This window comes from Haliaeetus albicilla, chromosome 7, assembly GCF_947461875.1.
Source record: "Haliaeetus albicilla chromosome 7, bHalAlb1.1, whole genome shotgun sequence".
In the NCBI taxonomy this organism is placed as follows: Eukaryota; Metazoa; Chordata; class Aves; order Accipitriformes; family Accipitridae; genus Haliaeetus; species Haliaeetus albicilla.
In genome coordinates, this window is record NC_091489.1 from 6637718 (window position 1) to 6653686 (window position 15969).

Here is a 15969-nt window from a genome sequence, read left to right on the forward strand (position 1 = left end):
GAACAGGCGACTTGCCCTAGCTGTCTTTGCCCTTGGATGCATGCCATGGCCCTTCCTTCTGGAGGTGGGTGGGAAGGTGAGGAGGAGGCGGCTCTGGGCTCTCGCCAAGGTGATTTCTCCTGCCGTCCCCTCCTTCCATCCTCACGGCCGCCTTCTGTCTGAGCCTTCTCCCCCAGCAGAGCTCCATCCAGAGCAAGAGGAGCTGCCTTGAGTGCTTGTGGGGCTGCCGACCTCCCAGGGCCTCCTGCAGCACTGGGGTCCTCCCATGAAGACAGCACAAGTTGGGATCACCACCTGTAGGGCATGCTCAGAGGCCAAGGGGAATATTTCTAGGCAGAGATGCAGCAAGGGAAGGGCTGGTGGTCACTGCCTGTGGAGTAGCCAGAGATGTTGTCCTCAGCGCCAAGGGACAGGGACTGAAGGAGGCCAACAGACAGTGTGTCCTGCCCTCCCAGTCCTCTAGGAATGAGAAAGGGTCCAGCTGCTCACCCATTTGTTCCCTCCCAGCATAGCTCCTTTCTCCCTGGACAGCTTTGGAGAGCACTCAGGGAGGAAAGGACCACACAGAGCCAGAGCCTGGGATGCAGCAGAGTTTAATGAGTCTAAAGAGGGAAACAAGATGTCTCTGAGAGGAGGCCACAGTGAAAGGATCGCCACAGGTGGCCAAGTGTCAACACCCCACAGAGGGAAAGGGGCAGGCAGGTCCCCCCAAGCTGCCTTTGGTGGGCCTCAAGGCTGAGGGAAGCAGAAAACAAGAAAGGAAAAGGAGGGAAAGGAGAGAGTGGAGGAAGGGAAGGAGAGGCATTGGCCATGTTTTCGGAGAGCCCAGGCTGGCCTTTTCCAAAGGGCTGACACCCTTTGCAAGAGGAGTGGGGCATGCTAAGGCCCTCTCCAAGCAATGGTCACGATCTCCGTTGTTTGGTCTGGCAACATCTTCTGGGTTCCCGGGGCTCTTTGTCTGGGCTGTCACCAGTGGCTTTAGCAGGGGGAGCACCTTCTGCTGCCACAGTAGCGGCTGGTGATGCAGGAGAGGTCACAGCACCCAGAGTTGATGGGCACTCCGTTACTGCTGAGGATGCTGCCAACGGCAGCGGAGGTGGAGGAGCCCACAACGGTGTTCTGCGGGAAGGAGCTGAGGATGGGGCCAGGAAGAATCACCACCACGGGAGAGGGCTCGATGACAACGGTGGAGTTCTGGCACTGCCTGACACAGGGCTCGTTGCAGCTGTTGGCCAGCGGGGTTGGGCCGCAGGGCTGGCAGGGCTGGCACTTGTCGGAGCAGGACATGTCTCGGGGCTGGTGGTTCACCTGGGAGAGAGGCCAGGGAGGAAGCAGAGCACAGGGACACCTGAGGAACAGCCTGCAACCCCACCAAAAGGAAGCCAAGGCACCCGCTGGGTGGGGAGGTAGAGGCTGTGCAGGGGGGAACAAGGGCTTCTTTGCCTGAGCTCAGCCGAGTCCTTCGCAGAGCAGGAAGGCCCAGCAATGCTCCTGCCTAGCCTGTAGTCAAAAAGATACCTCAGCCCAGCCTCAGACTCTCTCCGTGACAGACCATCTCTCCTTTGCCCTCTCCACCGACCACGATCTCAGAGCCATGACATAAGACCAAGGAGCCGGTAGCAGCTGAGTTGTTCTTGAAGGCTCGACCTTTTTCTAGAGGAGGAGGAGGAGGAGGGGAAAAGGGGGTTCCAACTCACCTGGTTCCTAAGGAGAAGGAGGTGACAGAAGTGGTTGAGAGAGCGACCAGTTGGGCTGGCTTTTATACTGGCCTCACGCTGCCTCAGGGCCCAAAGGCAGTTCTGCATAAGCAACAATTTTCCTGCATGCTCCTAATGAACGGAAATATCCCAGGTAATGACATGGGATGTGCTGCTGTTTGCCTCTACGCTGCCTTTGTATTTCCCGGTTTATGTCATGCCCATTCCATCACAGAAGCTTCTTTTGAGTGCTGGGATGAGAAGTCCCAGGATTTCCAGGTCAAGGATGCATCACAGTGGGCAGGAGACAGGGACTAAGTGCCAGAAGAGCCCAGTGGAGGCAGGTGATGTCACTCTGGGGCACTCTGGTGGGTTTTTTATGGTCCTGCTGACAGGGAGGGCCCTGGCTGCTCCCAGCCCTCCAATCCTTGGCTCGTCACCCAAGGGCTCCTGTCAGTACGTGCCCTGTGCTCTTTCCTTCCCACCCAGCTCAGTCCAACAGTCAGCGGCTGTTGTCTTCCCAGGCAGGCGTGCTGCACTTCAGGTTTTCAACTCTCTTTCACCTTAAGCTGCCCTCAGGAGGAAGTTGCCAACCTCTTTGGCCTCCTCCTCTCTCTGGACAGTCCCTGAGACTCCTCTAGCTATGCTGCTTGCGCATCTGTCCTGTTCGGAGTGCCCTGTCCCTGCTCTGGCAGGGAGGTCCCCAGCAGCGCCTCAGTCACATCCCTTCCTATTGCCTCTGCCCCCATGTGCTTATCAGCAGCAACGTGCGTGGGAGTGTGATTGTGTAGCAGTCTGTGGGATTACCTGCATGCACATCTATGCTTGTGCGTACACCCAGCCGTATGCCTCTGGCGAGATCGTGTTTCTGCGTACACGTGTATCTTTTTGCACAGGTGTGAGTAATTGCATGCAACTACACGTCTCTGTGTCCTTATGCACGTATGCCTGACTCTGTGCATCTGTGTATATCGTTGTGCACGCTTGTTGGCTATGCGTGAATGCATGCGTGTGTGTACATAGTTGTGCCTGACCTCACGCCCAGGCCTAACCATTCCAAGGCCTGTAGTGACATCCCTCCACGACAGTGCCAGGCACTGACACAGTCTCAGCCCCTCATTGTCTGAGGGGTCACAGACAGGGTCACAGCACTCCGGTCTCACTGAGGAGAACCCTGGCCAACTCTGTCCATAAGGCCTCCAGGCAGCCTCGGGGGGCTGTGCTGCTTCCCAGCGTCCTCACTCCTGACTCATGTAAAAGCTTTGAGGTTACAGGATTCTGTTGGTCTGTAGCGATGGGGGAGCCCTCTGCCCCAAATGGCCCTTGTCCAGAGACAGGAGCTATGGGAAAAGGAATGAGAGCCTGCAGAGCCTGGGAGGGGGAAGTTAGTAAACATCAGGCCTTGGGCCAAGGGCTCCAGAAAACAGCACCAACACTGGAAAGGGCCGAGGATCCACACCACCAGCAGCCCTAGAGGAATGCAGCAGTGGTATAAGCTCCCTCTTCAAGCCTCAAATGTGACACTGTCTGGACACAGTGGTTCCCAACCATTTGACCTTAGCTGAGATGCAGGAGACCTAGCTTGAGGGCCCCACGGCCAGGGGAAGGAGAAAGGAAATCCAGCATCACCTAGGATGTTTCCATACATGAGGAGCATGTAGGAAAATTGTTGCTTGTGCAACAAATGGGTGAGCAGGTCAGAACAGCCCGTGCTGCACAATGGGATGCAGAATGGGGGACCGTGGTCAGTACACAACTGTTCCTTTCTGCTGCTGTTTCCTCCTCACATGTTCTTCTGCTCCAGCATGAGTCCTTCCCATAGGCTGCAGTATTTCAAGGCTGGCTGCAGCATGGATTGTGTCTACGGGCTGCTGGCCTTCTGGATAAGACTGCTTCAGCGTGGGTCCTCCAGGGGCCACAGTTCCTGCCAGGAGCCTGCTTCAGCATGGGCTCTGCATGGACCACAGTTCCTGCCTGGGATATCCTCCAGGTCAGCTTGATAGTCATCAGGGTTCAGCAATGTCCAGCAATCACCAGGTGTGTTCGTAGAGGCAAGGCAGGTCTCAGGTGAAGCTGGGAAGCCACCCGCACGTCAGGGTCCAGACTGAGATCAGTGTGGTCCATGGCCCGATACAGGCACGGATGTGTCACAGCTGGAGCTGGAGCTCGGGTTGGGGCCGAGCACTAGGACTTAAGCTTGAAAGCTGCTCCCACGGGAAGAGGCGGTGGCAGTGGCTGAAGCCTCCCAGCAGCAACATCTGGCAATGATCTCAGCAAGGTCAACGAAGGGGAGCGGGTAGACCTCAGTTACACTGCCTCTAAGCTGGATCGGAGACAAGGCAGACTAAGATGGAGCATGCACGTGTGCTCAGGCATGCCTGCATGGAACCATCAAAAGCCTGTACACTCACATAAAGCACATCATCAGCTAGGGACTCTGCTGAGGAGATGCTCAGGACCACACTGTCAGGACAGGACTCAAGTACGCTGGGGAAGGACCAGGCCCCAGACACCCTCCTGGCATTGCCCCACGACCTGCAGGGTCTGCACAGGGAGGGGATGAGGCAAATGAGCCCAGGAAAATTGTCCTGAGAGCACTGTTACTGTTGCAATGGGGTCAGACACTCCCAGCAGAAGCCCACCTGCGTGCAACAATGAGCGACCACCAGAGAGAGACGGGGGAAGCAAGAGAAAAGGATGTGGCACGTCCATGACAGTCCTTGGGCACGCGGACGAGAAGCACGAGCGTGCTGCCCGTTTCCTGACACCTTTGCCACAAACAAGCCCACAGGAATGACCCAGGTGTACATCACCTGCCTGCACGGGACCCCTCCAGCACTTGAGCTGAGTCTTCTGCCTGTGCTGACGTTTGTCTCTGCCCGGAAATCCTTGGGCCTCTCATCCCAGCACTTACAGAAGCCTTCATATGGGAAAGCACGTGGCATAAGCCAGGAAATGAAAAGGCAGCAGTGCAGGAAACCAGGACACAGCCCATACCATTAGGTGGGATGGTCTGCATTTGACATGAGCTTGTCAGAAAATTATTACTTCCACAAAGGGTGCCTCTGGGCCCGAGGCAGTGCAGGACTGCTATAAAAGGCAGCCCGACTCTCTGCTCTCTCATCCACTTCTCTCGCCTCCTTCTCCTTGGGAATCAGGTGAGTGTGAAGCCTCTTCTCGTCCTCCTTCAAGATCAGGCCTTTCCTCGACGTATGTCGCAGCTGCTATGGGCTGTCGTAGCCCAGGGCTGGGAGCTGCTTCTCATGGCAGAGGGAAGGGGAGAGAAGGTCTTCTGCAGAGAGAGGCTGGGACTTAGTTGAGGTGCCTCCTGGCCTTGGAGCGTATGCTGAGCCAGGAGGTGCCTTGGCTCCACTGTGGATGGGTGCAGTGCTGCTTCTCATGTGTCCCCGTGCTCTGCTTCCCCTCCCCCATCTCCCAGGTGCACCTCTTGCCCAGAGACATGTCCTGCTACGACCAGTGCCAGCCCTGCCGGCCCTGCGGCCCGACCCCGCTGGCCAACAGCTGCAACGAGCCCTGTGTCAGGCAGTGCCAGAACTCCACTGTCGTCATCGAGCCCTCCCCCGTGGTGGTGACCCTGCCCGGCCCCATCCTCAGCTCCTTCCCGCAGAACACCGTTGTGGGCTCCTCCACCTCCGCTGCCGTTGGCAGCATCCTCAGCAGTAACGGAGTGCCCATCAACTCTGGGTGCTGTGACCTCTCCTGCATCACCAACCGCTACTGTGGCAGCAGATGTCAACCCTGCTAAAGCTGCTGGCAACGTCCTCGGGCAAGAACCTCAATAACATGGTGCTGGCCAGAAGATAAGAGCTTCGGGGCATTGTTTCCTTCTTCCACTCTCTTCTCTGTCTCTTTCTTTTGCTGTCGGCGTCTCCCAATGCCAGCCTAGTGGGGCCTGCGTCCCTCTGCAGGGCAGGCAGACGGACACCCTGCAGGAGCTCCACTGCATCTTAGTGGCTGCCCCTGGTGCTCCCTGTGAGCCACCTCCTTTTCTTCTTTGGACTCATTAAAGTTGTGCTGCATCCCAGCCTGGGCCTCCGAGTCCTCCTTTCTTCTGAGGCAACTCTTCCAGTCAGCTCAGGGAAAAAGGTGGAGGAAGGGGAGGGTGGCATCCCCTGCAGTGGATTTTGTCACTTGGCAACATGGTAAATTAATTTCATGGTTTCATGAATGAACTGATTGTAACTGCTTCCAAGGGATGCTCAGCTTAGTGGGTGTCTCACCCTAGCTTGGCTCCTCTGGGCAAAGACATTGCCAGCTCTCGCCAAGTGTTGTCTCCTCTTCCCCATCACACTTGATGAAATCTCTAGCCACCGTCTACATTCCTACTAACAGGCACCTTGGGCATTTGAAGTAGGCAATTAAGAATGAGGCAATCAAGAAACCAATGCACCCAGGAATTACCACACAGACAATGAGTTGCAACGGGAGTCAGCCATTTCATGGCAATGGTCAGTTCCAGCAAACCAGCAATGTCAGTCGGAAGGCTGCCAGGTCCTCCCTGCTCTGGTGTACTACCCGCACCTCAGCCCAGGCATGGTCAGACCTTCATCTGGGGTAAATGGGTTCTGTCAGTCAGCCACAGGGGCTGGTTTTGTCCCTCTGACAGCAACAGAAATCACAGATTTATCCCACCACAGCTTTGTTCCTTCACTCTTGTCTGGGCAGCCGATTCCTTCTGGTCACGTACTGGGCCACGGTAAAGGAGAACAAGACGCTGGTAACTGATCTCATTCCCCTGGGCTTCCCAGACCTCCCACGGTGGGCACATGGCCCCACGTGCCATTATCTTCTCCATGTATCTTCTAACTCTGGTGGAGAATGGCCTCTTCATTGTCACTGCGTGGACCAATCAGCACCTGCAGACCCTGCTGCATTTCTTCTTCCTCATCAGGTTTCCTTTGTGGAGATCTGGTACACCATAACCTTTGTGTCAAAAATGATGAAGACTTTCCTTGTCACCGGGAAAATCGTTTGTGTTGCCTGCTGGCTGGCACAGTCATTTTCCCCCTTCCTCCTGGCTACCACCGAGTTCATGATCCTCTCGGTGATGTCCTTTAATTGTGATGTCACCATATGCAAACTGCTCCAGTATACCACTCATATGAAAAAGATAATCTGCTTCCTGCAAGCCCTGGTAGCATGGACATGGGGTTTGTGGTCATCTTCACCCAGGTGGCTCTCCTGCTGAATGGCCATTCTGCAACAAGAAAGCTACCGCTGGGATCCAAGTCCCCTGTCTCGGCCTCTTCTGATCCAGATCCGGCACCCACCGCCACCCCCTCGTACCTGTTAAAGATGACCGAAGGGCTGGAGAACCCGTCTTATGAGGAAAGACTGAAGGAGTTATGTCTTTTCTCCCTGGGGAACATAAGGCTTGGGGGGAACCTCATCACTGTATTCCAGTGGCTACAAAGAGGACGGAGACTCTCTCATCACAAGGAGTCACAAGGAGAAGACAAGGGCCAACGAGTACAAGTTGCACTGGGAGAGGGTTCATCTTGACATAAGAAATACATTTTTTACAGTAAGAACAATCATTCACTGGAACAACCTCCCCAGGGATGTGGTAGATTTCCCACCCCTGGAAGTTTTCAAGATGCGCTTGGACAGGGTTGTAGATGATCTCATCTAGGCTCCCTTTCCCATGAAACGTTGGACCAGATGATCTGTCAAGGTCCTTTCCAGCCTGGACTATTCTATGATTCTATGATCCTCTCAGTGATGTCTTTCAATCGTGATGTCACTGTATGCAGACGGCTCCACTGCACCACTGTCGAGACAAAGAAAATCCGCACTCCAAAAGAGTTTATTGCAATTGAGACTAACATTTATTTTGCAGAGAAGATGGGATGCTGCATGGCTGATGTCCTCTTCATTTCCTAGGCTTGTTCACCTAGTGAGGCATACACTGCAGGCAGGGAATAGCAAAGAGGGACATGAACATTTGGACTTCTTCTCTAGAAGGCTGTTGTCACGATCCAGAGAAATGAGAACCCCCAAAGAGTGAGTCAGCAGGTCCACATTAGACTTCTGCCTAAGGCAGCAGATACCTATACCCAGAGGAGTGTACTGATTATCTAGGTCTTCTGGGTGACATCTCTGTTGTGTGTTGAAGGGCTCCATCCGGGGGTCCATTGCCTGGGGCCAGGGCAGAGCAGGGCCTTGGACCCATGCTGGGGCTGTGCCTTCCTGGGCTTAGTACTAGTACTCTTCCTCCCCGTGTAACTGCCCAGACTGGTCCTGTTCCCTGCAGAGCCTGGCATGGGGAGAGGTGTCCTACTGTCAGGGCACAGCCCTGCCCTTCGGTGTGTCCAATGTGGTTCCCAGTGGTGTGCAGGGTCTGTTGGAGGACAGATCTCCAACGGCCAGGGACTGCAGGACTAGGAAGACCCTGCCCTGCAAGTGAGGAACAGCGGTGGTGTGAGCAGAGCTCAGGCTGGCCCTGCCTCAGAGCACCTGGGGAGCCAGGGAAGCTGAGTATGGGCAGGGTCATCCCCAGCATTTGTGCTGTGCTTGGGTTGGTGCCTGTCCTGTACCGCTGAAGGTGCCCAGTGCCGAATGAGCTGGACAAAGATGGTGTCTCTGCCCTGAACCGTGGGCAGGAGGAGCATGAGGGGAACCTCACGTGGTCCATGGGCCGCTGTGTGCCTGAGACATTATTTTGAGCCCAGCATTGTCTTTAGGAGCTCCTTTTCTGCACCCAGGAGACCACGGATACCCAAGGGACACCAGGATATAGAGCATTGCCTGGGGCTAAAAGGCCAGGGTCCAAAAAGAAAATTTCAAGTGTAATTGAAAAGCATTCCTAAACTTTGGCATTAATAGCAAAGCCACAAATCCTTTGCACAAACTCAGGGAAGACGGGCACCTGAAACAAGCCATGAGAAGGCAGGGGGTCACTGGACTGCGGAGAGCGCAAGTAGCTGTGGGGCTGCTCTGTGCACTGCTGCCATCTGCCCGGTCACCCGCTGCCTGTAAATGGTGGGGTGGTGGCCAGAAAATGGATCTTTGAGCACTGGGTGCTCTCCTGGAGCCCCAGTGGCCCGTGGGGCTGTTGGGTTCACAGGGAGCGGGGACTCCATTGTGCAGCCTCAGTGCGGCTGATCCCGATCCTAACTTGTGAATTACCTCAGTCCTGCATGTCTGGAGAGCAGCTGGGCCCTGCCAGGTGCTGAAGGACTGTAAGGTAGCTGTCTCATCTGCCTGTGCCCATGTGTGCTGGCCATGGACCTAGATCAAGTAATGGAGGGGAGGGGAAGGTGGAGATGAGGCTGTGGGCTACCCCCAGGCATTCTTGTCTCCCCATCCCCACTCCTGCCACCCTTGGGAGGAATCCTCTCTTTGATGGCCACTGGCTGTGGAGTAGCTAGGGATGTCTTTGTCAGCTGCAAGGGAAAGGGCACAAACCAAAATCCACTGCAGGGGATCCCAGCTCCCCTTCCTCCACCTTTTTCCCTGAGCTGACTGGAAGAGTTGCCTCAGAAGAAAGGAGGACTCGGAGGCCCAGGCTGGGATGCAGCACAACTTTAATGAGTCCAAAGAAGAAAAGGAGGTGGCTCACAGGGAGCACCAGGGGCAGCCACTAAGATGCAGTGGAGCTCCTGCAGGGTGTCCGTCTGCCTGCCCTGCAGAGGGACGCAGGCCCCACTAGGCTGGCATTGGGAGACGCCGACAGCAAAAGAAAGAGACAGAGAAGAGAGTGGAAGAAGGAAACAATGCCCCGAAGCTCTTATCTTCTGGCCAGCACCATGTTATTGAGGTTCTTGCCCGAGGACGTTGCCAGCAGCTTTAGCAGGGTTGACATCTGCTGCCACAGTAGCGGTTGGTGATGCAGGAGAGGTCACAGCACCCAGAGTTGATGGGCACTCCGTTACTGCTGAGGATGCTGCCAACGGCAGCGGAGGTGGAGGAGCCCACAACGGTGTTCTGCGGGAAGGAGCTGAGGATGGGGCCAGGCAGGGTCACCACCACGGAGGAGGGCTCGATGACGACAGTGGAGTTCTGGCACTGCCTGACACAGGGCTCGTTGCAGCTGTTGGCCAGCGGGGTCGGGCCGCAGGGCCGGCAGGGCTGGCACTGGTCGTAGCAGGACATGTCTCTGGGCAAGAGGTGCACCTGGGAGATGGGGGAGGGGAAGCAGAGCACGGGGACACATGAGAAGCAGCACTGCACCCATCCACAGTGGAGCCAAGGCACCTCCTGGCTCAGCATACGCTCCAAGGCCAGGAGGCACCTCAACTAAGTCCCAGCCTCTCTCTGCAGAAGACCTTCTCTCCCCTTCCCTCTGCCATGAGAAGCAGCTCCCAGCCCTGGGCTACGACAGCCCATAGCAGCTGCGACATACGTCGAGGAAAGGCCTGATCTTGAAGGAGGACGAGAAGAGGCTTCACACTCACCTGATTCCCAAGGAGAAGGAGGCGAGAGAAGTGGATGAGAGAGCAGAGAGTCGGGCTGCCTTTTATAGCAGTCCTGCACTGCCTCGGGCCCAGAGGCACCCTTTGTGGAAGTAATAATTTTCTGACAAGCTCATGTCAAATGCAGACCATCCCACCTAATGGTATGGGCTGTGTCCTGGTTTCCTGCACTGCTGCCTTTTCATTTCCTGGCTTATGCCACGTGCTTTCCCATATGAAGGCTTCTGTAAGTGCTGGGATGAGAGGCCCAAGGATTTCCGGGCAGAGACAAACGTCAGCACAGGCAGAAGACTCAGCTCAAGTGCTGGAGGGGTCCCGTGCAGGCAGGTGATGTACACCTGGGTCATTCCTGTGGGCTTGTTTGTGGCAAAGGTGTCAGGAAACGGGCAGCACGCTCGTGCTTCTCGTCCGCGTGCCCAAGGACTGTCATGGACGTGCCACATCCTTTTCTCTTGCTTCCCCCGTCTCTCTCTGGTGGTCGCTCATTGTTGCACGCAGGTGGGCTTCTGCTGGGAGTGTCTGACCCCATTGCAACAGTAACAGTGCTCTCAGGACAATTTTGCTGGGCTCATTTGCCTCATCCCCTCCCTGTGCAGACCCTGCAGGTCGTGGGGCAATGCCAGGAGGGTGTCTGGGGCCTGGTCCTTCCCCAGCGTACTTGAGTCCTGTCCTGACAGTGTGGTCCTGAGCATCTCCTCAGCAGAGTCCCTAGCTGATGATGTGCTTTATGTGAGTGTACAGGCTTTTGATGGTTCCATGCAGGCATGCCTGAGCACACGTGCATGCTCCATCTTAGTCTGCCTTGTCTCCGATCCAGCTTAGAGGCAGTGTAACTGAGGTCTACCCGCTCCCCTTCGTTGACCTTGCTGAGATCATTGCCAGATGTTGCTGCTGGGAGGCTTCAGCCACTGCCACCGCCTCTTCCCGTGGGAGCAGCTTTCAAGCTTAAGTCCTAGTGCTCGGCCCCAACCCGAGCTCCAGCTCCAGCTGTGACACATCCGTGCCTGTATCGGGCCATGGACCACACTGATCTCAGTCTGGACCCTGACGTGCGGGTGGCTTCCCAGCTTCACCTGAGACCTGCCTTGCCTCTACGAACACACCTGGTGATTGCTGGACATTGCTGAACCCTGATGACTATCAAGCTGACCTGGACTCACTGACTCACTGACTTGCCTTTCCAGCCTGACCCCAGACACATGTAAGACAAGAGCCCGAGCCAGAACACGAGCAGGACAACCTCAAAGTCTGCGCACACTTGCAGACCCATGATCTTATTGGGGCTTTGGAGAAAAGCTGGGATAGCTCTCATGCCTGGAGCGTGCAGTGGCTGTGCAAAACCGAAGGCAAAACTGCAACCCTGCACGCCGTCAGAGCAGGTTTCTGTCCCCTCAGGGACCTGCCAGGCAGAATGCTTGGGGAAAGTGCCATGGGGTTTCAAAGAGGTGCAGGGAGCATGTGAAACACAGCAGTGAAGATCCCATCCACTCCGCTTGATAAAGGCATTCAGAAAGATTTGCCAGGGACATTAGATGGCTGTGGGTTTGGAGCATTTCTTTCCAAATTGTAAAGCGTGACCAGCAAGAGCGTTTTTCTTGAGGTTATTCACAGTTACTTCTGTCCCTTACTGAAGCCTGGAATGGTTCTCTTCTGTTGAAATTCCTGTCCATCTAGTTGTGCTTCACTCTCTGTTGGACCCACTCTATCTATTGGGTTTATGTGGCAAGGGTTCAGCAGCTGGGGGACAAGGTTGCAAAGGTGGCCTCTGTGGGAAGAGTGCAGCAGCTACACCCATGTCTGACAGAGTCAGATCCAATTGGCTCCAAAAGGGACTCACTGCTGCCCAATGCTGAGCCCGGTAGCAACGCTGGTGGTGCCTCCGTGAAAACATGTTTAAGGAAGGGCAAAACACTGCACAGGAAGTGAGGAACGGAGAAAAGGAAATTGTGAGAAACAACCTTGCAAACACCAAGGCCAGAGAGGAGGGAGGAGGAGGAGGTGCTCCAGGCAGTGGTGCAGAGATACCCAGGCAGCCCAAGGGAAAGACCATGGTGGAGCAGATACCCACACAGCAGCCCATGGAGGATGCCTCGCCAGACCAGGTGGATATCCCGGGCAGGAACTGTGGCCCCTGGAGGACCCACGCTGAAGCAGTCTTATCCAGAAGGCCAGCAGCCCGTAGACACAATCCACGCTGCAGCCAGCCTTGAAATACTGCAGCCTATGGGAAGGACTCATGCTGGAGCAGAAGAACATGTGAGGAGGAAACAGCAGCAGAAAGGAACAGTTGTGTACTGACCACAGTCCCCCATTCTGCATCCCACTGTGGTGCTTAAGGGTGGAGGAAGTAGAAGAGCTGTGAATGAAGGAGGGAAGTTGAGGCTGTGAAAAAGAGGTGGGGATGGGATAAAGGCGTTTTAAGGGTTTTTTTTTGCTGTTTCTCACCATCCTGCTGTACTTTTAATTGGCAATAAGGTAAATGAATCTTCCTCCAGTCAAGCCTGGTTTTGCCTGTGATGGTGGTCGGTAAGTAATCCCTCTGTCTTTATCTCGACCAGTGAGCTTTTTCACCTTACTTTCTCCTCCTGTCCTGTTGAGGAGGGAGAGTGAGAAAGCAGCTGGGTGGGTGTCTGGAAGCCAGCCAAGGTCTTTTTAGTTTCACACCAGTTATGGCAATTAGAGGTGCCATGACTGTTTGTCATTCACATGCTTTTTTTCTGCTTGAATCTGTGCCGTCAGGAGCAGTCTCTTTCTCCCGCTGTTGTTGCCCTCAGAGGACGCTGGGCAATGCTGTCAGCTGGCCTTTGTGCTTGTGTACCTGGGAACTAGGGACAGCTTTACAGCTTTTCTTTCCCCAACCGTCCATCCCTCATTGCCTCTCTTTTCCGGCCCATCCACTCTCAGTCTTTCACAGGTAGGTCAGTGCAGAAGACCTCAGCTGTCTTTGTAGTCCCAAATTTCTGAGGTTCGAGCACCAAAGGCTGCTCCCCATGAGCTCTAGGCTTCAGGAGAGGAGGAAGCTCGGACGTGGGGCACAGTACAGTTCTCCTCTCTTGGCACCCAGGCAGGAGGCCCTTCTGTGCAAGGCTGGGCTCTGTGGGTAGGGCCCTCAGTTCTCCCTGGGCACCCCTATTTCCACTGTGCACCCAGAGATCTGCAAATGAAGATGCTGTTTCTGTGAGGGTCTGGGGTTAGTGGCCTGAGGGAAAAGGAGAAGGTGGTGAGAGAGCTTCTGCCATGGAACTGTTCTGTCCCTGCACCCCGGGATGGGATTGCCCTTGCCGTGAGCTGCAAAGAGGGAGCGCGGGCTGTTCTGACCTGTGCTCTCTCTAGAGTTTCACGGGAGGAACTGTCAGTCCCTCACCTGTGCCATCTTGCAGGCCCATGCAAAAAACCTTTTTGCCCTGGAGCTGCTCCGTCGGATGGGATTTGGGGATGTGCACTCTGCAAGACACCTCAGCCCTGCAAATCTGTGTAATGAACCGCTGGGGCTGCATGGAGCACTGTATGGGTGTGACGGAAGAACAGGCGACTTGCCCTAGCTGTCTTTGCCCTTGGATGCATGCCATGGCCCTTCCTTCTGGAGGTGGGTGGGAAGGTGAGGAGGAGGCGGCTCTGGGCTCTCGCCAAGGTGATTTCTCCTGCCGTCCCCTCCTTCCATCCTCACGGCCGCCTTCTGTCTGAGCCTTCTCCCCCAGCAGAGCTCCATCCAGAGCAAGAGGAGCTGCCTTGAGTGCTTGTGGGGCTGCCGACCTCCCAGGGCCTCCTGCAGCACTGGGGTCCTCCCATGAAGACAGCACAAGTTGGGATCACCACCTGTAGGGCATGCTCAGAGGCCAAGGGGAATATTTCTAGGCAGAGATGCAGCAAGGGAAGGGCTGGTGGTCACTGCCTGTGGAGTAGCCAGAGATGTTGTCCTCAGCGCCAAGGGACAGGGACTGAAGGAGGCCAACAGACAGTGTGTCCTGCCCTCCCAGTCCTCTAGGAATGAGAAAGGGTCCAGCTGCTCACCCATTTGTTCCCTCCCAGCATAGCTCCTTTCTCCCTGGACAGCTTTGGAGAGCACTCAGGGAGGAAAGGACCACACAGAGCCAGAGCCTGGGATGCAGCAGAGTTTAATGAGTCTAAAGAGGGAAACAAGATGTCTCTGAGAGGAGGCCACAGTGAAAGGATCGCCACAGGTGGCCAAGTGTCAACACCCCACAGAGGGAAAGGGGCAGGCAGGTCCCCCCAAGCTGCCTTTGGTGGGCCTCAAGGCTGAGGGAAGCAGAAAACAAGAAAGGAAAAGGAGGGAAAGGAGAGAGTGGAGGAAGGGAAGGAGAGGCATTGGCCATGTTTTCGGAGAGCCCAGGCTGGCCTTTTCCAAAGGGCTGACACCCTTTGCAAGAGGAGTGGGGCATGCTAAGGCCCTCTCCAAGCAATGGTCACGATCTCCGTTGTTTGGTCTGGCAACATCTTCTGGGTTCCCGGGGCTCTTTGTCTGGGCTGTCACCAGTGGCTTTAGCAGGGGGAGCACCTTCTGCTGCCACAGTAGCGGCTGGTGATGCAGGAGAGGTCACAGCACCCAGAGTTGATGGGCACTCCGTTACTGCTGAGGATGCTGCCAACGGCAGCGGAGGTGGAGGAGCCCACAACGGTGTTCTGCGGGAAGGAGCTGAGGATGGGGCCAGGAAGAATCACCACCACGGGAGAGGGCTCGATGACAACGGTGGAAGGCTGGCACTGCCTGACACAGGGCTCGTTGCAGCTGTTGGCCAGCGGGGTTGGGCCGCAGGGCTGGCAGGGCTGGCACTTGTCGGAGCAGGACATGTCTCGGGGCTGGTGGTTCACCTGGGAGAGAGGCCAGGGAGGAAGCAGAGCACAGGGACACCTGAGGAACAGCCTGCAACCCCACCAAAAGGAAGCCAAGGCACCCGCTGGGTGGGGAGGTAGAGGCTGTGCAGGGGGGAACAAGGGCTTCTTTGCCTGAGCTCAGCCGAGTCCTTCGCAGAGCAGGAAGGCCCAGCAATGCTCCTGCCTAGCCTGTAGTCAAAAAGATACCTCAGCCCAGCCTCAGACTCTCTCCGTGACAGACCATCTCTCCTTTGCCCTCTCCACCGACCACGATCTCAGAGCCATGACATAAGACCAAGGAGCCGGTAGCAGCTGAGTTGTTCTTGAAGGCTCGACCTTTTTCTAGAGGAGGAGGAGGAGGAGGGGAAAAGGGGGTTCCAACTCACCTGGTTCCTAAGGAGAAGGAGGTGACAGAAGTGGTTGAGAGAGCGACCAGTTGGGCTGGCTTTTATACTGGCCTCACGCTGCCTCAGGGCCCAAAGGCAGTTCTGCATAAGCAACAATTTTCCTGCATGCTCCTAATGAACGGAAATATCCCAGGTAATGACATGGGATGTGCTGCTGTTTGCCTCTACGCTGCCTTTGTATTTCCCGGTTTATGTCATGCCCATTCCATCACAGAAGCTTCTTTTGAGTGCTGGGATGAGAAGTCCCAGGATTTCCAGGTCAAGGATGCATCACAGTGGGCAGGAGACAGGGACTAAGTGCCAGAAGAGCCCAGTGGAGGCAGGTGATGTCACTCTGGGGCACTCTGGTGGGTTTTTTATGGTCCTGCTGACAGGGAGGGCCCTGGCTGCTCCCAGCCCTCCAATCCTTGGCTCGTCACCCAAGGGCTCCTGTCAGTACGTGCCCTGTGCTCTTTCCTTCCCACCCAGCTCAGTCCAACAGTCAGCGGCTGTTGTCTTCCCAGGCAGGCGTGCTGCACTTCAGGTTTTCAACTCTCTTTCACCTTAAGCTGCCCTCAGGAGGAAGTTGCCAACCTCTTTGGCCTCCTCCTCTCTCTG

At 55.8% G+C, this 15969-nt stretch overlaps 1 protein-coding gene and 2 pseudogenes across 1 annotated transcript; 1 reads left to right on the forward strand and 2 right to left on the reverse strand.

Moving 5' to 3' along the window:
* Positions 1–404: 404 nt before the first annotated feature.
* Positions 405–1709, reverse strand: LOC138685814 (feather keratin Cos2-3-like). Its single transcript, XM_069786169.1, has 2 exons — positions 1698–1709; positions 405–1308 (listed from the first exon to the last, which is right to left on the reverse strand). The coding sequence occupies exon 2, from the start codon at positions 1285–1287 to the stop codon at positions 979–981; it is 309 nt and encodes a 102-aa protein (XP_069642270.1). The 5' UTR covers positions 1288–1308; positions 1698–1709; the 3' UTR covers positions 405–978.
* Positions 1710–4721: 3012 nt separating this feature from the next.
* Positions 4722–5739, forward strand: LOC138685815 (feather keratin Cos2-3-like; annotated as a pseudogene).
* Positions 5740–9230: 3491 nt separating this feature from the next.
* LOC138685816 (feather keratin Cos2-3-like) lies at positions 9231–10248 on the reverse strand (annotated as a pseudogene).
* Positions 10249–15969: the final 5721 nt, after the last annotated feature.

What these genes read in the sequence shown, in the direction of transcription:
- LOC138685814 (XM_069786169.1), bottom strand. Translation starts at nt 1,287, where the DNA reads ATGTCCTGCTCCGACAAGTGCCAGCCCTGCCAGCCCTGCGGCCCAACC.